Source organism: Diabrotica virgifera, chromosome 2, assembly GCF_917563875.1.
Source record: "Diabrotica virgifera virgifera chromosome 2, PGI_DIABVI_V3a".
NCBI lineage: Eukaryota > Metazoa > Arthropoda > Insecta > Coleoptera > Chrysomelidae > Diabrotica > Diabrotica virgifera.
This window is the reverse complement of record NC_065444.1, coordinates 25,067,019-25,089,562: the sequence shown is the minus strand read 5'-3', so window position 1 is coordinate 25,089,562 and position 22,544 is coordinate 25,067,019. Positions and strand designations below refer to the sequence as shown.

Sequence of the window (22,544 nt, the reverse complement as noted above, 5' to 3'; positions counted from 1 at the left end):
CGTTTCGCTGCGAAATGCTAAATCTCGTTCACAAATAAACTTCATTAACACTAAAATTAGTCTTTTGAGTTACCATTTTCCAATAATTCTTTATTTCTTCGGCCTGTTTTTCTACTTCAGTATCAATACGCCCAATTCTTTCGTGTGCTTTAGACATTTCGTGATCCATAAACCTACTATCTGCATATGCATGTTTCCTATCACAAAATTCTCTTCTCATCACTTGATAAGAATTTACAAACGAAGCAATACACTCACCCGATGGAAGGCCAAAAACATAACCATGAACAATGCAATATTATCACTCCTACGCTCCTTCATTTTATACTTGTCATACATTGTTCCTGTACCTCCTGCCAATATCTGTTGAAATGAACCTCTTATGTTTGGGACTTTGTGGGGGCCCCCGAAATGTGGGGGTCCTGGGCAGCTGCCCAGCCTGCCTCCCCTTAAATCCGGCCCTGACCTCTATATAAAATATGCAAAAGACGTGAGGTGCTTATTGTTTATTATTTGTACATTTCGTTAAACACTCCAAAACAAAAAATTGTTAATGCAAGAGTAAATACAATTAAATACACAGTAGCTATTGTATATTTTAGAATTTTATATAATATATATTTTATATTTCAGAATTTTATAATATTTTGATGCGTATCTGTAACAGTACAAAACCTATTATTGGAACCAGAAGTCTTTAAACCTAAGAGAATAGGAGATTAGAAAACAGCTTATAGAAAATTATCGACTATGTGCACTACAAAAGACGAAGAAAAAAGAAAAGGCCAAATAATGTAAATAGGTATATCTCTGAAAGAGTAGTTAGTGTAAAAGTCAAACTAGATATAAAATACCCAAATGTGATAGCAATCTATAATATATGCACCTGAGAACAACGGAGATACCACCACAAAAAAAATCTTCTAGGAACACTTTCTGACTGTAATAAACGAGACCCCAAATAACGAATATATTATAATCATGATGGGTAATTTTAATGCCCTTGTTTGCAATTATTATATTACAGTTCCAAGATTAAAACAAAGATACCTATAATACAAATATCGGAAACGTAAAAGGAGTTTCCATGGTTTATACAGGTTTGTACAGAAGTGAAGTAAAACGTAAGGAGAAGATAAAAACTTAACTGAGATACATATCAAATAAGACAAAAGAAACTAAACACATTATGCATTTGTATAGAAGAATGAAACATGATTCTTGGGAAAGCTTTCGAAAGAAATGGAAAATAATTTTTATGGTCTGGAAAATGAAATATGCTTTATAAAAAATCAAAGTACAGAGGTAAAGGAATTAGTAGACTGAAGACACATGGATTGACTATCTAAAGAAGCTCTATGCAGAGAAAGAACAAATGAGTGAAAACCCCAGAAATTACCACATATGAAGAAGTTAATATAAATACACAGAAAGTTCGAAAAACCCTTGAAAAAAAAAAGAACAGAATAGCTGCAAGCAAGGACGGAACACCAAACGAATTACTAAAATGTTTTGGAGCAGCAATGGCAATGCAATTTTAACAACATTAATTATCAAAATTATAATACAGTGAAGATCGTGTACAGATGCAATAGTCAGCATAAAGCAAATTACTGAGAAATCACTAGAGTATAATAGACCAGCATTTCTGTGTCTCATTTACTGAACTGATTTCTGAAAAATCATTTAATAGAGTAAGACTCATCAATAGATATTCTGTATATAGTATATAATAGTACAGTTGATCCAAAAGATGGCATAACCCAGACATCCAAAGTGAAAGTTATCCTTCAACACCAAATTGTTCTATATGGTCCACACAATGTCCAGAAAAAAGTCACACCATTTTGAGCGTCGGGTTTGGGGGGTAGAGGGGGGAGAAATAGGTAAATTCGTAGTTTTTTAAGTTTCTCGCCAATATTTCTAAAACTATGCGGTTTAGCATGAACAAGCTTCCATACAAAATTGTTCTACATTAAATTTGAAATAAAAAAGGCCCTATGCATAATCTTTCTTAAATGAATGGTTCCAAAGTTACGGAGGTAGTATAGTATAACTGGTCCAAAAAAAGGCCTAACCCAAACATCCAAAGTAAAAGTTTTACTGTAACACCAAAATGTTCTATATGGTCCACATATTGTTCAGTAAAAAGTTACACCATTTTGAGCGTCCGGTTTGGGAGGGAGATGGGAGAGAAGCCGGTAAATTAGTAGTTTTTTTACGTTTTTCGTCAACATTTCTAAAACTTTGCTTTAGCGTAAACAATGTTATATACAAAAATGTTCTACATGAAATTTAAAACAAAAAATGTTGTATACATAATTGTTATAAAATCAACGGTTCCAGAGTTACGGAGGGTGAAAAGTCGAGGTTTTCGATACTTTTTATATTTTTTGGGCAATATTTATGATATAACTATACCAAAAACCCAGACATCCAAAGTGAAAGTTATCCTCCAACACCAAATTGTTCTATATGGTCCACATAATGTTCAGAAAAAAGTCACACCATTTTGAGCGTCGGGTTTGGGGGGAGAGTGGGGAGAAATCGGTAAATATAAAAAGTATCGAAAACCTCCACTTTTCACCCTCCGCAACTCTGGAACCGTTGATTTTATAACAATTATGTATAGAACCTTTTTTGTGTTAAATTTTATGTAGAATATTTTTCTATAGAACATTCCTTACGCTAAAGCATAGTTTTAGAAATATTGACGAAAAACTTAAAAAACTACTAATTTACCGACTTCTCCCCCATCTCCCCCCCAAACCGGACGCTTAAAATGGTGTAACTTTTTACTGAACAATATGTGGACCATATAGAACAATTTGGTCTTGAAGGAAAACTTTTACTTTGGATGTCTGGGTTAGGCCTTTTTTGGACCAATTATACTATACTACCTCCGCAACTTTGGAACCGTTCATTTTAGAAGCGTTATGCATAGGGCCTTTTTTATTTCAAATTTAATGTAGAACAATTTTGTGTAGAGGGTTGTTCATGCTAAACCGCTTGGTTTTAGAAATATTGACGAAAAACCTAAAAAACTACGAATTTGCAGATTTCTCTCCCCTCTCCGCCCAAACCCGACGCTCAAAAGGGTGTGACTTTTTTCTGAACATTATGTGGACCATATAGAACAATTTGGTGTTGGAGGATAAATTTCACTTTGGATGTCTGGGTTTGGGTCTAACTATACCATACTAATACTAGAGAAGTTCGCCTAGATATAAAAACTATTGAAAATATCTACCAAAACAACAAAATGGAAGTCAGAATAGATTGATAACTCACAGAACCTGTAGACATAGACAACGAAATAAGGCAGGACTCATTGAGCCCTATGATCTTCAATTTAATCATAATATATGAAATCATCAAAAGTGCCAGCAAAGAAGGGAAACAGGATGGAAAACAATGAAGTAAAAATACTCTCATACGCAGACTACGCAATATTAATAGCCCAACTTGGGCTACCCAAGATGGAAATAGTCTGAGGGAATTTTTATTTAAAAAAATAATATAAATTCTCACCTTTGTCAGATCAGTAGGTAGGTACTCGCTTGGATATAATAAGGGAGTCTGTGTAAAAACGATGAAGCCGTCCTTACTTAGTAGCAAGGCATATCAACACATACTACACACAAAAAGTTATCTCACTAATAATAATAATTTTGGTAGTTGATGCGTTACAAAGAGATATAGGATTTATTATTAATAATGAGTGTCTTCAAAATTATTGTTAATGGGAGACTACATAATTTTGAATAGATAGATATACCCAATTAAACTAACCGAAATAGGCAATAAAAAGTAATAAAGTAATAAAAAAATTACTTATCAACAATTACAACTTCAATTTGACAAGCTCCAAATACTAAATAGGTAACGAAAATGAATATCTGAAATATGATATTTATGCACGATGCTGCCTTTAATCTAATATATTTATACAGGTATAATAAATAGTAATTGAGCTAATTATCTCTTATCTAATTTAACTGCGGATACGCCAATGAATACATTGTAACTGGATACTTTGAAAAACTTTATTGAGCGTCTAGTATGATGAATTTACCCTTTTTAGAGTAGAACGAGCAAAACATGAAACCAGTTTTTCTGAGGTGTTAAACTTAGGTGTGAAGTGTTATATTTTCTACACTCACTACAAGAATATTTTTTTTTCATCCAAATCAAAGACTCACCGCTGGCGATAAGAATCCTGTATAATCAACCGACAAGCATGACATAGATAAACATTCCAAAAAGTTTTGAATTTGGAATAGAAACACCCATAAATCAAAAATAATTAATTTATCATACATTCATAATAATAAGATAAATAACTCTCTTGACTGACTTCTACCATTCTGCCTTTAGAAAACAACACTTTTTCTTTGAGTGTCATTCTCTTCCAGATTGTAGACGTTTAACGTTCATCTTCTGTTCTATTTTATTTTGTCTGTATCTGGCCAGCGTATAAATTTCTTCTGCATTTCGAATCCCGTAATAAACTCTTATATCTCGCAGCCATGAATGTTGCCTTCTTTCTGGACTTCTTCCTTCTACTTTGTCCATTAAAATCAATCTCAAGACCTCATACGTATGACCTCTCTATCTAAGATATGTCCCAAATAGGAAAATTTTCATTGCTTATTAGTTTGTAACAATTAACTAGCTCTTCTTAACAATTCTTAACACATGATTCATTCTTAACACATGATTAATCTGAGATATGCAGTAGCTTTCAAAGAGTCCACATTTCAAATACTATGCTATTTGCTAGTGTAATTTGAGGGATCATGTTTCAGTCCCTTATGTTATTATAGATCATATATAGACTGTTTAGTTTTCAATTAGATATACACCTTATATATGGCAACACTGCTTCCTCGTTCCCACCTAATGCACTTGATTCGCGCCGATTCATTCAGTCATTCTACAGCGGCAATGCAACTCATTTTCATAAGCAATGTTGCCGATTTTAGCGCTTCCTTCAGTGGGCTATATCTAAACCAACACTAAACAGTCTGTATAACATTTACCATGCGGAGTCGTAAGGATAGCGGGATCTCCCTCAGGCATAAGTATTTGAGGCATTTAATTATTGCCGATCTTGCCATAGCTGTTCTAATTTTTATTTTTATATCGCTGTCCATATTATTATTTATTGTGCAACTTGTGCAACATAGGTGTTTGAACTTGTTAACTGTTTCACCATCATTAAGAAGTTCTTGAAAATCCTCCAACTTATCTGCAAATAAGGCAGTGATATCAGCATAGCCCATAGCGTATGTTTTTTATGTGTGTTCTATTTATTTTTATTCCTTTTGTTTAATCTTGTATCGCTATCTGGAATATTTATTCTACATAAACATTGGATAATAAACATAAAGGGAATAAAATACATCCTTAATGTACTTTCGACCAAAGTAACTCTTAAGTCTTTAATTGAAGAGGCATATTTAAGAGGTTGCTCATACTTAAATGAAATAAGGTATTACCAATCCTGTAAATACCTTTTCGGTAAATATAAAAAACTGATATATCTAACAACATTTATTAACATATCAGCAAATATTAAACACTGACTACGTTAAAAACAGCTCACAATACCATTAAAAATATACCGAACAAATATTGGAACACTTTTAAATGCATCCCTATATGTATACAGAAAGTACATATACAAAAAAAATTGGTAACGGTTTCTATAATACAACAGCTCTTGCGAATCGAGGATTAAAACTATTGTTGGTCTGTGCTGATGATCTAGAAGCAGTAGCTTATTTTATAATTATAAGAGACGTGAGAGAGGCGTTTTCAGAACTCGAGGAGGAAACAGGTAGTCTAGGACTTACAATAAATGAAGAGAAGACAAAATACATGCTAGTAACCCAAAATCCAAGACCAAGAGTTGAGCCGTGTGAAGTTGGCACCTCTAAATACGATTTTTTCAAAAATTTTGTTTCTTTTTAATTGTCCATCAAATGTCCACTCTTGGCCAGCAAAAAATTTTTTTTGTCCACCTTTTGTTTACGAGATACTAAAAAAACGTAAAATAAGGCCCAACACCCCGAAGTCAAAAAAATGTCGTAAAAACTGATACGTTTGATTGTCCAACTGTTGTCCACACTTGTCCAGGCATTTTTTTTAATTGTCCACCTTTTATTTATTTAAATTAGCAATAATTATCGTTTGTTAGTAAAAATGCCAAAAAATGAGAATTTTTGGAAATTTTTTTCACATTTGATTGTCCATCGAATGTCCACCCTTGTCCAGCAACAATTTTTTTTGTCCACCTTTTGTTTACGAGATACTAAAAAGACGTGAAATAAGGCCTAACACCCCGAAGTCAAAAAAACGTCGTAAAAGCTGATACGTTTGATTGTCCAACTGTTGTCCACACTTGTCTAGGCATTTTTTTAATTGTCCACCTTTTATTTATTTAAATTAGCAATAATTATCGTTTGTTAGTAAAAATGCCAAAAAATGAGAATTTTTGGATTTTTTTTTCACGTTTGACTGTCCTTCGAATGTCCACGCTTGTCCAGCAAAAAGTTTTTTTGTCTACCTTTTTTGAAAAATATAGTTTAAAATAATTTTTCGGACCGGGAAAAAGTACAGTTTTCCGAATTCGAGATAAAGTCGTCAAAACTGACATGTTTCGATTGCCCAATAGTTGTCCACACGTGTTCAGGCATTTTTTTTACTTTTCCAGTTCTTTCTTTATTATAGGAATAGTTGTAGTTTTTTAATAAAAATGTCAAGAAAAAATAACAAATCTAATATTGTCTCGTATGATTGTAAATCTCGGCTTCGCCTCTGTGTACAAACTCGTAAATAAAATAAGTCCTAGTTATGTAATATACTATTTTTGAAAATATTTTTCATATTTGATTGTCAATCGAATTTCCATCCTTGTTTAGCTAAAAGTTTTTTCTCTCTACCATTTGTTCAAGAGATTTACTATTTTTACCGGCACTTTTACTATTTTCTATAAACTTATAGAAAAATGGCATGTTAAATGTTTACAAAAATCCTACAGAAGTATATCAATAAACTCACTTATTAATTGTTAGTCGTCCAATTGTCTATTTCTCCGTGATTCTCAAACCTATCATGTATTTTTTTTTCAAAATATGTAAACATATATTATTTTTCGGTTATCCAATTAACATAACTTGAGCATAGTTTTTTCGAACTTTACAATTTAACTTGTGCCTTACTTTTCATTCACAATCAACTATTAAAATATATGACAAGTACTGCATATTAAAATGAGTCATCTTTTTAAAAAGTAAGTAACCCATGTGAAAAGTTACAGATGACATACTATTCTCAAAAATGTTGATCATCAAGAAATTTTTCATCCTCGCCTTCAAATTTACAGAAAATTGTCAGCATTTAACGCATCAAATGAATTATACTTCCGAGGAATTTTCTAATATGTTATTACCAAATTATAAATAATTGAGATCAACAAAAAAAAAAGAAAAATAGAAAGTGTACAAATAAAAAAATGCCAAAATATGTCTAAACTCCAGTTGGACAGTCAAATCTATTAGTTTTTACGACCTTTTTTCAAAGTCCAGGTGCTTGGCCTTATTATGGGTCAAATATATGTATCATTTTCTAATTATCTCTTAGGGTAAAAATGGACAACGAAAATTTTCTTGCTAAGCGATAGTAAAAGTTAAAAACATCAAACAAACAATAATATACTTCTTCACTAGCGTGGAAAAGTTTTTTAAACGAATCTGAGGGTTGCAATGCGAGCCGAAGGCGAGCATTGTAATCAGATGAGTTAAAAAAACTGTTCCACACTAGTTAAGAACGATATTTTATTCAAGAATGTGTGAAAATGCGAATATTGCATCGCTCGAGCGTGTGGAAAAGTAACCTTTCCTACACGGCGTTGAATAAAAATATCATTTTTTGGAATTCGCATTCATGATCCATTGTTGCTACCAAACTAAAAAATATTGCTGAGAAAAAACCAATGTTTCACAAGTAATGAAAATGTCAAAATATCTGAACATGAATGGACTATTGGACAATCCAAAGCTGTTAGTTCTGACAACTTTTTCTCGAATTCGGAAACTTGTACTTCTTCCCTGCCCAAAAAATTTTTTTCAACTATTTTTTTCAAAAAAGGTGGACAAAAAAACTTTTTGTTGGACAAGGGTGGACATTCGACGGACAATCAAACGTGAAAAAAAATTTCCAAAAATTCTCATTTTTTGGCATTTTTACTAACAAACAATAATTATTGCTAATTTAAATAAATAAAAGGTGGACAATTAAAAAAATGCCTGGACAAGTGTGGACAACAGTTGGACAATCAAACGTATCAGTTTTTACGACGTTTTTTTTACTTCGGGGTGTTGGGCCTTATTTCACGTTTTTTTAGTATCTCGTAAACAAAAGGTGGACAAAAAAAATTTTTTCTGGAAAAGGGTGGACATTCGACGGACAATCAAACGTGAAAAAAAATTTCCAAAAATTCTCATTTTTTGGCATTTTTACTAACAAACGATAATTATTGATAATTTAAATAAATAAAAGGTGGACAATTAAAAAAAATGCCTGGACAAGTGTGGACAACAGTTGGACAATCAAACGTATCAGTTTTTACGACGTTTTTTTGACTTCGGGGTGTTGTGCCTTATTTCAGGTTTTTTTAGTATCTCGTTAACAAAAGGTGGACAAAAAAAATTTTTGCTGGACAAAAGTGGACATTTGATGGACAATTAAAAAAAAACAAAATTTTTGAAAAAATCGTATTTAGAGGTGCCAACTTCACACGGCTCAGGAATTGGGCTGAACATAACTATTAATGACCACAAGTTCGAAGTAGAAAAAGAGTTTAAATATCTGGAGGCGGTAATTACAGATCACAACCACAAAGAAAAAGAGGTCTCAACAAGGATAACTGCGGAGAATAGAGCATTATACTCCCTATCATCATTATAATGATTTAAGTTGCTAAAAAGAAAATCTAAATTAAGACTATGCATATCATTATTCGCCAAGTTGTTACATAAGGAAGTAAAACTCTACATCAGCGAGAAATAAAATAAGCTACTGGTATGTATTACATAAAAAAGAAGGTTCCCAGATTGATATTTGGCCCTCAAAGAGATGCATTCTGACAGGAGAATAGAGAAGGCGCCGCGCCGTAATGCTGAATTGGTGGCTGTATGGTACTCAAAAAAAAATCGTCAGACATAGAAAAGAGGAAGAGAGAGTTTAAAGATAGTATTTTTTGAGAGACCAGAAGGTAGAAGATCACTAGACCTTCCCAAAAAAGATGGAAGGATTATGTTGAAGCCGATTTATACAGGGTGATTGATTAGTAGGGTAAAGCTCAATAGCTCCGCTATAGTAATAGATAGCAATAAAAGTTAATAACAAAAATTTTAGCCACCTTTGAGCTTCACATTACAAAATTAGTTAGAATGTTACAGGGCGTTCGATAACACAGTGGCAGACCAAACTTATGATTTTTTTAAATAGAACACCCTATATTTTATTCTAAATTCGAAGTCCTGTTAACTTCTGCATCACAAAAATATAAAGGTTTGTTATGTTATACAGGGTATTTACAAAGTTATAACCAATTTTATATGAGAATCGTAACAAGTTCAACTTCCTGTATAAATAAAAATAAGCAAAACAACAATGGTTTATTAATACCATATTTTTAACGTATTGTCAAAATTTTCAAGAATGGTCGGTATTGCTAATTTTCTTTATATCAAATACCAGGGTGAGTCAAAACGCAAGTACATTATTTTTTCAGTAATTTTAAATGAAACACCCTGTATTTTATATCACTATTGAAAAATTCCATTACCGTACTTTAATTTTTAGATAACATTCCCTATGTCCAAATTTATTAGTTTTTGAAATATTTTAATTTTTCAATGGACCAGTAGCGTGGCCACCCAAATCACCAGAATTTAATAAACTGGACTGATTTTTTCGGGGTTGCGTTAATAATGAAGTTTATAAATACCTCCAACAACAAGGGATGAGATTAAAAATAGAATACAAAGTGTATTTCGATGTGTTAATTTACAAATGCTCCCTAGAGTAAGTAGTTCATTCAATGATCGTTTTTAGACCTATATAAATGTGTTAGGAGGTAATTTTGAACACCTTATGTAATTAAATATTAAAAATATTTTATTAAAAGTAGCTTCTAATTTTTTCAAACATGTTTTTTTGCAAAATGTATTACTGATAAATTATGTTTCGTTCTTTATTTGTTACATTGTTACATTTACATGCAAAAGTAGTGTTTAATTGTCTTCACAAAATATTGTATTTTGTGTTTGTGTGTTTTTTGTAAAATTTATTACTAATTTTCTTTGTTTATTTATTGCATTTACATAAAAAGATAGTTTTTAATTGTTTCAAAAATGTTGCATGTAGTGGTTGTGTTTTTGTTTGTAAAATGTATTACTAAGAAATTATTTTTATTTCTTTATTTGCTACAGTGTTACATTGATTACCGGATTGATAATCGGTAATCTTCAATTGTCAATTCAGTCATGGCTTACTTAAAATTTAAATAAATTTAAAACACCTAAAATAATTTGCTCTGAAAAATGAAAATATCTCGAAAACTAATAAATTTGGGCATAGGAAATGTGATATAAAAATTAAAGTACGTTAATGTTACTTTTCAATAATGATATAAAATACAGGGTGTTCCATTTAACATTACTGAGAAAATAATGTACTTGCGTTTTGACTCACCCTGTATTTGATATAAAGAAAATTAGCAATATCAATAATTATTTTTTAAAATTTTGACAATAAATAAAAAAATATGGCATTAATAAACCATTGCTGTTGTGCTTATTTTTATTTATACAGAATGTTGAACTTGTTACGTTACGAGTTACGATTTTCATACAAAATTGGTTATAACTTTGTAAATACCCTTTGTAACATTATAAACCTTTATATTTTTGTGATAGAAAAGTTAACAGGATTTCGAATATAAAATAAAATATAGGGTGTTCTATTTAAAAAAAGAATGTGTGTGTACTTTGTACGCACGTAAGAAATTATACTTCTATTATATGATTTCTTAAAAATAAATATACTTTAAATAGTTTGTTTTAATCTTTTTTAAACACCAAACTAATTTTGTGCTTACCGCTTTCAAAAAAATAAAAAAAAAGTATAGGATTGCACTGGATTCGAACTCACGACCTCTCGATCTCTGGCCGAATTAGTCGAGGCATTGAAGCACAAAAAAAGGCCTTACTCTCGATTTTTGGCGCAGTAAGACGGATTTTAATGCAGTTTGGTGCGTTGGATTCGTGAGAATGTCAGGAAATTTTGTGAACTATTGTAATGAATAAGAAATCTGAAATTGCATTTGTGCATAAGAAAAATTCATTTCAAAAGTGCATTTTTAAATAGGCAATTATTATAAATTTGCAACCCGGTAAATAGTTGGGCAACATCCCGATTAATTATTTTAATTATTTTTAATAATTTATAAGTCCATATAATAATAGTCTAAGATGTCAATAACCATTAATAATAAACAAAAAAATTTTTTTATGTGGGAATCGAACCAAGTACTAACGCGTCCATAGCTAAATACACATACCGCTAATCTATGCAGACACTTGCTAGACAACGGCGATATTAGGTATAAACAAAACAAATTGGTAAGTAAAAATTGTAAAGAAAATTACTACCTACATACTTAAATGTATTATAAAATTAATATATTCCTAAATTTTAGAAGAAACATTCGTAAATAGGTATTATTAATATCTATTAATGTTACTAAATGAAATATAAATATTTTGACGTTTCACAATTTGACAATTCACTTTTAACTGCACTGCCTTAAAATTTTTAAAGCACCGGTGCTTTAAAGTAGCATTTTTAACGCTCCTATGGAGTGCTATAAATTGCATTTTTAACACGTTTGTAGAAAAATATATTTAAAAACACTAATATATTCTTCCCACACCTTTTCTGGACTGATAAATACATAAATTAAAACATTTAGTAACGAACTCCATACTGTCTGTGTGCGCAGATTACTAAAATTTCACCCTCAATGAAATCGCGCCTAAAGAAGTATAACTTCAAAAAGGCAGTATAACTATTAACTAACCTTTGTTGTTTCTCTTCCCACAAATTTTAACACGCAACAACCATACATTACATAACCAAACCGTCAACCGTCCACACCACAGCTGTGCTACAGCTGCCATATTGGATAATTTTTGACATGTCATTTGAACATCCAATCAAAACAAAGGTATAATGCGCATGCGCCCGGATCATAGGTTTTAACATATAAAAATTCACCCTCATATCGCGCGTAAAGAAGTATAACTTCAAAAAAAAACATAAGTTAGGTCTGCCACTGTGTTATCGAACACCCTGTAACATTATAACTAATTTTGTAATGTGAAGCTCAAAGGAGGCTAAAATTTTTGTTATTAACTTTTATTGCTATCTATTACTATAGCGGAGCTATTGAGCTTTACCCTACTAATCAATCACCCTGTATAGGATTGGGGTACCTACAACAATGGGAAATAAAAGCGCAAGATCATAAAGATGGAGGGCTATACTGGATGCGATTCACTATACTTTGTTCTTGTTGTACATAACCTAACTCTTTTATTAACTACAGTTGATGCAGAAAAGTACTCGTATTATCTGATAGGTATACCTACTCGGTATATAATTTTTATTGATCTAAACCAAATTTATTAATTTCAGACGGTACGGCACTAAATGTGGTGGATGTGGTCAGGGAATATCGCCGACTGACTTAGTGAGGAAACCGAGAGACAAAGTGTTCCACCTGAACTGTTTCACCTGCCTGGTGTGTAGGAAACAGCTTTCCACGGGGGAAGAACTCTACGTCTTGGACGACAACAAATTCATCTGCAAAGAAGACTATCTAAGCGGAAACAAGACAGCTGTGATTAGTTCGCATCATCAAGGTAAGATATTTTTTCACCTGTTACTGAAAATAGTGTGTCTAATGAATTAAGTATCTAACAAACCTCCCTTCGACTTTAAACATCGTTGAAGAGATCCAGTAGCCAAGGTTTGAGTAAAAAAATGGGTTAATTAAAGAAGTCAATACAATTGTTACTTATCTCCTTTTTTATTGGTTAAAATTATATTGATATTCCGTTTCATTTGGTTATTTTTGATCTTTTGCTTCTTTGAATCAGGTCTCCGATGTCACCTTCAGCATGTCATGGTTTCAATAGGTATTAAAAATTTTACAAATTAATCTCTCAGGATTCTTCGTGTTTCCTGTCGTAATTCTGAATTAAGAACCCAAATTAATATCAAAAAAATATATTGACATATGAAAAAAAAACAGAAATATAAAACATAAACAAAGCAAAAATTCACACTAAATCAAATAAGATTTCACACTTTACAAAAGATAAAAAAAATTTATCTGATCGGATAAGTTACTTATTGATAGTATTTTATGATATACCTATACTTGATAGTAATTTATGAGTATTTTTATTATTATTTTTTAAATAATAATAAAAATTTCACATGTGTCAACAGTAAACTATTAAAAGGTAACGTTTTCAATGCTAATAACAGCATTAATAATATTGAAAAATATTAAAAATACCTATTACTAAAAGATTTTTAAATTGAACACTTATTGGTCCATTTCCCTGGTGACACTTCCAAGGCTTCTACAATATGCAAGCCAGATGGATGCTGCAGTGAAGACTAAAGGGAAGGAATTCTACACTATGCAATTCACAACCCCCGTCTGCAGCTTGGTAAAGTTCCAACGGAAAATGGACCTAATTACACTATAGGAGTATACTAATATAAGTGATCAACCATGAAAGCTTATTCCCACATTGTACCTGACGTGTATGGATTATAAGGTGACTAGCGTCATCTGGCAATTGAAAGGTAAAGTTTTCAATCCTAATAGCACCATTAATAATATTGAAAAATATTAAAAATAGTACTAAAAGATTTTTAAATTGAAAACTTATTGGTCCATTTCCCTGGTGACACCTCCAAGGCTTCTACAATATGCAAACCAGATGGATGGCACTCACACTCTGCCACATAAAGCAACGAATAGGTAGTAGGAATAGGTACATTAATATGAAAAACAGAATACCTTAGATATATAATATACTTACTTATGTATCTAGGTAGGGTAAAGTCGGGTAATGGCAGACACGTGGATAAATTCGGACACCTTATATTTTGGTCAGACTAACTCTCTAATATTTACTTTGCCGCGCTAAGTGTAGCAATACACAAGGTCTGTCGTCTGACAACTTTTGAATTGAGTAGTGCTACGCTTGTAAATTTCTCAAACGAAAAGTGATTTCTTGAGTGTGCATTATAACAAACTGTGTTTTTTAATGGTAGGTAAATATTTTTAAGTAAGTATTGCAATATTTGGCTCTCCAGTGCAGGTATCTGAATGTGATTCTTTAGTGAGCATTTGAACATAATTATTTTCGTTAATTCCTTATGAGATCGCTGTCTGTTATAACCGAACATTGTTGAACATGCATTTCGGCTAATACCGGACACATAATTTTGGTTAATGGCGTACAACGTGTAATTGCGGACTTACCCCTTTAAACTCATTTGTTTATTTAATTTCAAAACATTTTGTCAGTCGTTTTGTAGATTTAGTTGTAAATTTTGTTGTTTTTTTGCTAGATGGGAAAATATAAACGGATCTCAAACAAAGCTTCATGGAGTGCTGCGAATATGCAAAGAGCCCTTGATGAAATTGCTAATGGTTCATCAATAGGGCTTTTCATTCACAGTCATTTGTTTCGAGCTTCTGTCATGTGCCACGTAATATTAATATATCTACGTCATACGTTATTGGATATATCAATGATACAAACCAAAGACGTATGACGTAGATATATTATTATTATGTGACACATGACAGAAGCTCGAAACAAATGACAATCGATGAAAAGCCCTATACGACGTGCGTCCACAATGTTTCCAATTCCTAGATCAACTTTACACGATATAATTAGAGGTCGAAGATAGTTTTTTCCGAAAATGCTGAAAAGTAACTTGAAAATCAGATTATTAAGTTATCAAAACTTTATTTTGGCGTTACTTTAACTGAGATTAGAAAATATGCTTTCGATTATGCTCAAGCAAATAATATTCGGGCACCATTCTCTAAAACAAAAGAGCCAGCTGGTAAAGATTGGGCTAACGCATTTATGAGAAGGAATAGTATTAGATTACTGACTGAAGGAAGAATCATTGCTTTTAATAGAGAAGAAATAAATATATTGTGGGTCAATCTTTCCAGCATTATGGAGAAATATAAATTTGAACCATAAAATATTTGTAATATTGATGAAACCGGTATTACGACGGTTCAGAAACCATGAAAGATATTAGCTGAAAGAGGACAAAAAGTTGTTGGTTTTGCCACTAGCGGAGAAAAGGCAAGACCACTACAGTGGTATGCGCTTTTAGTGCATCTGGTAATTATGTTTCTCCATGTTTTATATTTGCAAGAATACGAATTGGGCTTGAGTTAAAACGCAATGGGCCACCTTGAGCTGCCTATTTTTGTTCCGACAATGGTTGGATAAACGAAAATTTATTTATTCAATGGCTAAGGCTACAGCATTTCATAAATTTTGTAAATTGTTCTAAGTATAGAAAAGCCAGTAAAAAATATTTGTGTGTGACTTTTGCCAATAAAATTGGGATATGGCTAATAGCGGCCTTCTGACGCCATTACCCGACCAGCATGGCTAAAACCGGGCACAACTGTATTTTTTTAAATGTTTATTACATATTAAGTAAGTACATTAGTTTTAGGTATCGTTGTTTATGCTATTTTTTAAATAAAGTATTAATAAGTAGTCTTTATCATTTAATTTGCACATGTTTTAAATACTATGAAGTAATAATTGGTAAGTAATTTTAAAAGTCAAATACCTTAAGCGTCCGCTATTACCCGCCTTTACCCTATAGGTAGGTACTTATATCAAGGAAACAGAAAAATAAGCAACATAACCTTAGTGTGCAATAGTGCAAGGCTATAATAGAAACACTTACCTAGGTGTAATAAAACCTTATAACTAAGAAGGAGTGTGGAGATTAACAGGGATTAGAATTGGTTAGGTACTCATTTATCAGTATACCGATTAGGTACACATTTTAAAGCTCAATAAACCGCTTTCCTGGTAACTGATATGAAAAACTAGCCGAGAGCACATTTTGATGGGGTGGCACTTTATTGAAGTTTCTGCGAAACAAGAGCATAAAGATTCGAATTTTCTCGAATCACGTCTTTGCCCCACTTTCCTTCCTATTTATATTTTCAACTGCATAGATCTAGATATATCTCCAAAGTTGAGTGTTATCAGTTGACATGCGCTTCGACGATCTGACGCTTGAAGTATAGGATCCGGAGGGGTGATGACAGTTGACGACTTGCTATTGGTCGACGGTCCATCGAAGGAGGGTCTTAACACGTTCTCGCCGAGATCCACATGCCGTGGAGCGGTCCCCTCCCCTATGCGGTCTACGACTAAAGTAGCGATCAAGGGACCCGTGTTTTGATGTTTCACTGTTTGGTGATTATCTTTGTTGTAGTGTGGAGTACGGAGTTGATGTTTGGAGATGCTATTCAACAATCGATGCTTTGCTTTAGATATATACCGATTAATAAAAAATATATCTTTAGTATCTCAAAAAGTATCTATTTCGCATCTATTTAAATATTTTTACGAAACTCTATAAATCAACTTAATTTGAACAAAGTTTGAATTATATTACCTACATAGTATTTATAAAACTGATCCTTGCTTAATTTTATTCTTAGCAATTAAATATAGGTACCTACGCATTGTTTTTAACACGATAAAAATAATAACACAATTATGAGAGGAAAGTATGCTAAATTTGCAGTTACTCAATCAAGCGTTATCGGTACCTATTGAGTTGTGAAGATTAGGTCCTAAAACCAAAATAAGTTAAGTTAAGTTTTCCATAAAGTGGGTGACTTTCCATTTTTTAAATTAATTTTCCATTTCCAACAATCGTTTTTTCCGATTATAGATCCATCTATCCATAATTCGAAAAAATGACTCGAATAAAAGTTACTTATTTTTAACTAAAGAATCCAAATCTGCAATAAAAATGGGAGCTCCCCTTTAAGATTTTAAAGTAACCCCAACCCCCCATCCCACCTCAGATTTTTGAAAAATATTGAATACATGCAAGTATTTTTCAGTTTTTCGATTTGATGTTATTAATTTCGCGAAACATCGCGGGGTTCGTATTTAAAATTTTAAATTTACCGCCCACCTCTCTCCGTGGGGGTCGTGTTTAAATGATGGGGTTTAAATAAAAAAATATTGAAATCGTATTTTTAGTTTTTCGTTATGACGTTAATTTCGCGAAATATTAGCTTCTTTTGTGAAACTTTGTGACTCGCCCATTTTCTTACGCCCCGCTCAAAACGTCAGATTTTTTAAATATTATCCTTATCGTTATCTGACGATTTCGAGTTTTTCTAAGGATAGATTTTTTTCGGACACCCCTTAACGAACTCCCCTGTAGGCACACCTACAGGGTACAAGGTTTCTCCCCATGGGATAATCTGACGCGCTCGAATAACTGCAAAACTCCAAATATACTAGATAATATACACAATACAATTAAAAATATAACAATATAAATCCCAAATAAACGGTCTGGACATGAAACATAAAGTAAGCATGCAAACAAAAAGAATCAGATTTAACTGAATGAGAAAAGGAGATATCAAAAATATGTAGGTATTATAAAATAAATCTACAGTAGATTTGTACGATTTGTTTGATACAGTATACATAAATTTGCATATACTACAATATATACAATATATATGCAATAAATTTTTAACAACATTTAGTTTACTGAATTTCAAATGATAATTTTCACAATGGAGTGTGTTGTTACATCATTTCTAATTTTAACAAGGTGTAAACCATAGTCTTTAAATATGACAGGCTAATTTTTCAACTTCCTGTAGAACTGTCATTTCTGTCTTGTCATCGTTCTGAGGTCTCCACCTCCACCTATTTCATTGTCATTTGCTACCAGACTTTCACCATGTAATCAAGTCACACCACAGCTCAGATGTTAGGTACCTGGGGCATAATATTAAAATATTTCAAACATCCATGCTTTAATTGGCATTTTTAACTGATGTTTCCTTAACGGACCACTTATACAGGACTTTGACCCACATATTTTTGTTAAACTATATCTTGGTGGTTAGCATGTAAACTTCACGTGAGTATAACCGACAACTTCTTTAACCATAGTCAAAATTTCATCTTTGCATTATTTTATCAGGTTATATTCATTTTAGGTAAGCACTGATGATGACTGGTAAACCAGTCGAAATCTAGTTATGTGATTGTGATGTAGCCCTTTTTAGGGATTTTAAATATATACCTTTTATAAAGGATTTACTTATTTTTTTATATTACATGGTATACAGCCAACTACAGGAAAACTTTTTCCTTGTGGATTTTCAATTTTCTTAGTTATTCATTTAGAAATTCTTCTATTGAATAATATGGTCTTTTAGATAGATAGGCTTTTGTCATTTTACGGAACTTTGGGAAAGATTTAACGACGTTCTACACCTTCGTTGCAGGGTATGCCTCTCAGAGGAAAGGGGGGAAACTTACATGCAAGCGAAAGTTGGTAACAATACTGGTATAGCAGAATACTCAAATCATATGTTTCAGTATTAAATACTTTATAAAAATAAATTATAATAAATTACGGAATTTACGGAATAAATTACGGAATTAATTATAATAAATAAATTAAAAATAAATGGTACGGTAAACAATCCTCATTTTTTAATATGTTATTCCTTACAAAAATACCTTTAATTTAAGCATAAATATTTTAAAATCGTAAATTTGGGTAAAAATTATTAACTTTTTAAAAATTCCCATAAGAGCCCATGCCCCAACTTAACTTTGACCCTTAATAGTAATTAAACGGTACGGTAAAACAATTTTTAAAAAATCAAGTCTTAGTTTTTGAAGTAAACTATAACATACTAAAATTTCATGCAAATCCTTAATTCTTTGACGAAGGTGTAGAACGTCGTTAAGTTGTAAAGGGAGATGGTTGTATAGTTTTTTTTGCGGAATATACCTAATATAGACTTCTTTACTAACTTAGTGGATGGGATCGGTAAGTAAATATCAAAGATTGAATTTCTGGTGGAGTAGAGATAATTAGGCCTTGTGAAAAGTCATGAAAGTGTGTACTAATTACCCAAACCGTTTCTAAAATATAAGATGGAATTGTTAAAATTCCGTGATCTCTGAAGTAACTTCCGCAAGGAACACATAGTTTAATTCTGATACTTATAGGTATATTATATGTAGGTACTTACTACATCGATTTTGATTGGAATTTAAAAAGTGATATAATGCCTAATTATCTTCAGCTTAATTTCAGTGTAATATGATTTCTCTTGTTATTGTTGCGCAGCTGTGATTTTAAAACTTTGCTCTACATATCTGAGGCCTGGACATTGAAGCAATCGGAGATTAAAAAATTGGAAGCTTTTGAGCGTTGGTGTTATCGAAGATTGCTACAAATATTATGGGTAGACAATAGACTAAATAAAGATTAGCAATAGTGAAGTCCTTGATAGGGTTAATGAGAGGTAAGAAATTATACAGACAACTACAGAGGCGGAATCTTCAATATTTCGGTCACATAGGAAGAGGTTCTCGTTATATGCTGCTGCGTTTGATTATATAATATTATGCTTCAGCTGTCTGGTGGATTAAAAACTATGCGTTTGCAACTGTTTATCATCTTTGGTCAGCATAGCTAATAAAAAATTGATACAAATTGTTTGTCCAAAGGTATTGTTCTTAATTTTAACCAAACTATTTGTATATTAACTTTTATCTTTTCTTTATCAGGTCCCATTCATGAGCTATATAAAATAGATAAATAAATAATCTTATATTTTATTGTCTATTTAAATATACAATAGACCAACGATTTATTTACTATACCACGTTAATGAAGATATTAAATCTGATGTAAGTAATAGTTTGTGCAATAACAAACACATCTTGCAGGCCTGAAAATTGTAAATAACATCTGCATAGTACTCAGACATACTTTTTACATTATACGTCTCTAATTTGAAAAAGGCATTAAAGTTAGGTAAAAAATAAATTAAATTTGATATACAGTGTAGTAAAGTATTAACATGTTTATGTTCTGTCTCTAATGCGGATAAATTTCTAATCTATTGTTGTTCAAAAAATTCACATAAAATTACTTTACAAAATCTGGAAAATTGCAGTTAAACAGAAACGAAAAGTTTTGGATTATCATAATGAACGATCTATAATTTGAAATGTCGATTTTATTCTTGATCAGTGGGGGAGTGACTTTGTTTTGTTTTCTCTTTAGACTCTAATAATTGTAGGGTTTGGTATTCATTAGATATAGATGCCCCCTGACTAGACTTCTTGCATTTATAACAGTTTTTGGCATCTAAAAAATTAATATTCTGTAGATATTTCCTTCGTAGCTCACTAATATTGATTTCGAAGTTAAAATTGTGAGTTAAAACATCGTATCGAATATCGGTAGATAAAACCAGCCTCTAGGATGAAGTTATGAGTTGTCTTGCAGGACAATGGCCCCTTTATTTTGATTTGTCCATAGTTACTTATGAATTAATCTACTATGTGCTTATTAGATAGATAGATAGATAGATACTGTTATATTTCTATTTGATATGAAAATTAAAATTTGATAATTATAGACAAAATTCAATTTAATATAAAATATTTTCAATTTTCTCAACCACGGGCATATAAATTTAGAACAACCTGTATACAACAAATTGTTATATTTAATTTTAAGAAGTGATTAAATAAGACTAAGTGGAAATAGAGAATAGGTCATTAAAAATTTGTATATAGTAGAAAGTAATTTTAGAATGGGAATTAACTATTTTCTTTGAAATCCATTAAGCATATTTAGAAAGTTTAAAAATTGGTTTTGAGGAATACTGCGAATGAGAGTTGGTGGTGGAAGTTTGATTTGTGAATCTGGAAGGGATATTTAGAAAGTAGGGGAATGAATGACAAATAGAGATCAGAATGTTTTGAGCTGTCGAGAAGTGAAGTCGAGTAGTAGACGGTAGTGTACGGAGAGTGAGAAAGCCTGTGTAGTTCCGTGAGTGTGGAGTATCTATCGTAGAACGAGAGGTAGGCCAGGTTGAGAGTAAAAGAACCTCCTTGAGCCAAGAGTTCCCGGTAGCTGATTGCAGTTTCGAAAAAGGTAGAAGACAGCATCACGACAGAAGCAGGAAACGAGAGCTATACGAGCTAGTTTCAGAGGAGAACATTACTGGAAGCCAGGACGAGGTTTTGATTGCAGCCAAGGATAGCAGGAAACGGGTCTTGTGTGAAGACTTTCTCAGTGCACCAGAAAAAGGTCAGTCTCATTTTTTTGGACATGAATGTATGGGTTTTTCGTAGTAAATACCACATTTAAAATTGAAGAAACATAATCAATAATATCAGAAAAGCTTCATCAAACTTAAATAGAATTGTTGCTAATAAATTATAATAGTTAAATGTTAATAAAAACTTTCAATTGGAAATCAAAAGAAAATAAGATTCCCATGTGTAAATGTTATGTTTAAGAATAATAAGATATAGCAAATATTAAGCAGTGATTGCCATTTGAATAAAATAAACAATATTTTGATTACAATTGTAACCCATATGTGTTATTATTTTACTCTTTTCTTTCCTATCCCGATTAGGAACCATTAAGAAATACTTAGAAGCCACGTATGTAAGTAATTAATTTTATAAAAAGCCCTGAGATTGAAAACATATTGATATGTGATCTGGTAAATTAATTAGATTATTAGTAATGCATTGATTAAATTAAATGACATATAAAATTATCATCTCATATCAATAATCAAGATCACAACAACTGTCGTCCAACGTGGAGGGCATTGTAAAGTATTTCTAGTGGCAAATTTGAAGGATAGAAAGAGTAAAGCCGGTATTTGAAAATTTATATGCCTGTGGTAAAAAGTGAGATACTTACATTTGATAACATAAAATTTTAGATCTCTTTAGGTACAAATTTTACATAACTGATTTAATATTTTATTTTTACGATATTTACATTTGATATATTTATTGACAATTTATAATATTTGGGTGAGAAAAAGTCGTCTTGGTAACATACTAGTAAAATTTCATATTTGGCGGGGACAGTACTTCTTGAAAACAAATGTCTGTGACAAGAAGCCAAAGCAAAGACAACAAAAAACAAAAAGAACATTCAGACCAAGAAGATATCTTAGACACGACAATCATGGCATCAGAACAGCAAGAATTATCAGGAATAGATAAACTATTACAAATGATGCAACTCCAGTCACAAAGAATGGAACAGAAAATGGATGAAACACA

General features: G+C 31.8%; 1 protein-coding gene across 2 annotated transcripts in view; it reads left to right on the top strand.

Annotated features, from left to right (window-relative positions):
* LOC114326207 (LIM/homeobox protein Lhx5) overlaps positions 1-22,544 on the top strand; it is a 275,094-nt gene that overhangs the window by 71,383 nt on the left and 181,167 nt on the right. For both annotated transcript variants that reach the window (XM_028274485.2, XM_028274484.2), the window contains exon 3: positions 12,769-12,995. In XM_028274485.2, the coding sequence (XP_028130286.1) occupies positions 12,769-12,995 (227 nt within the window). The remainder of the gene's footprint in view (positions 1-12,768; positions 12,996-22,544) is intronic.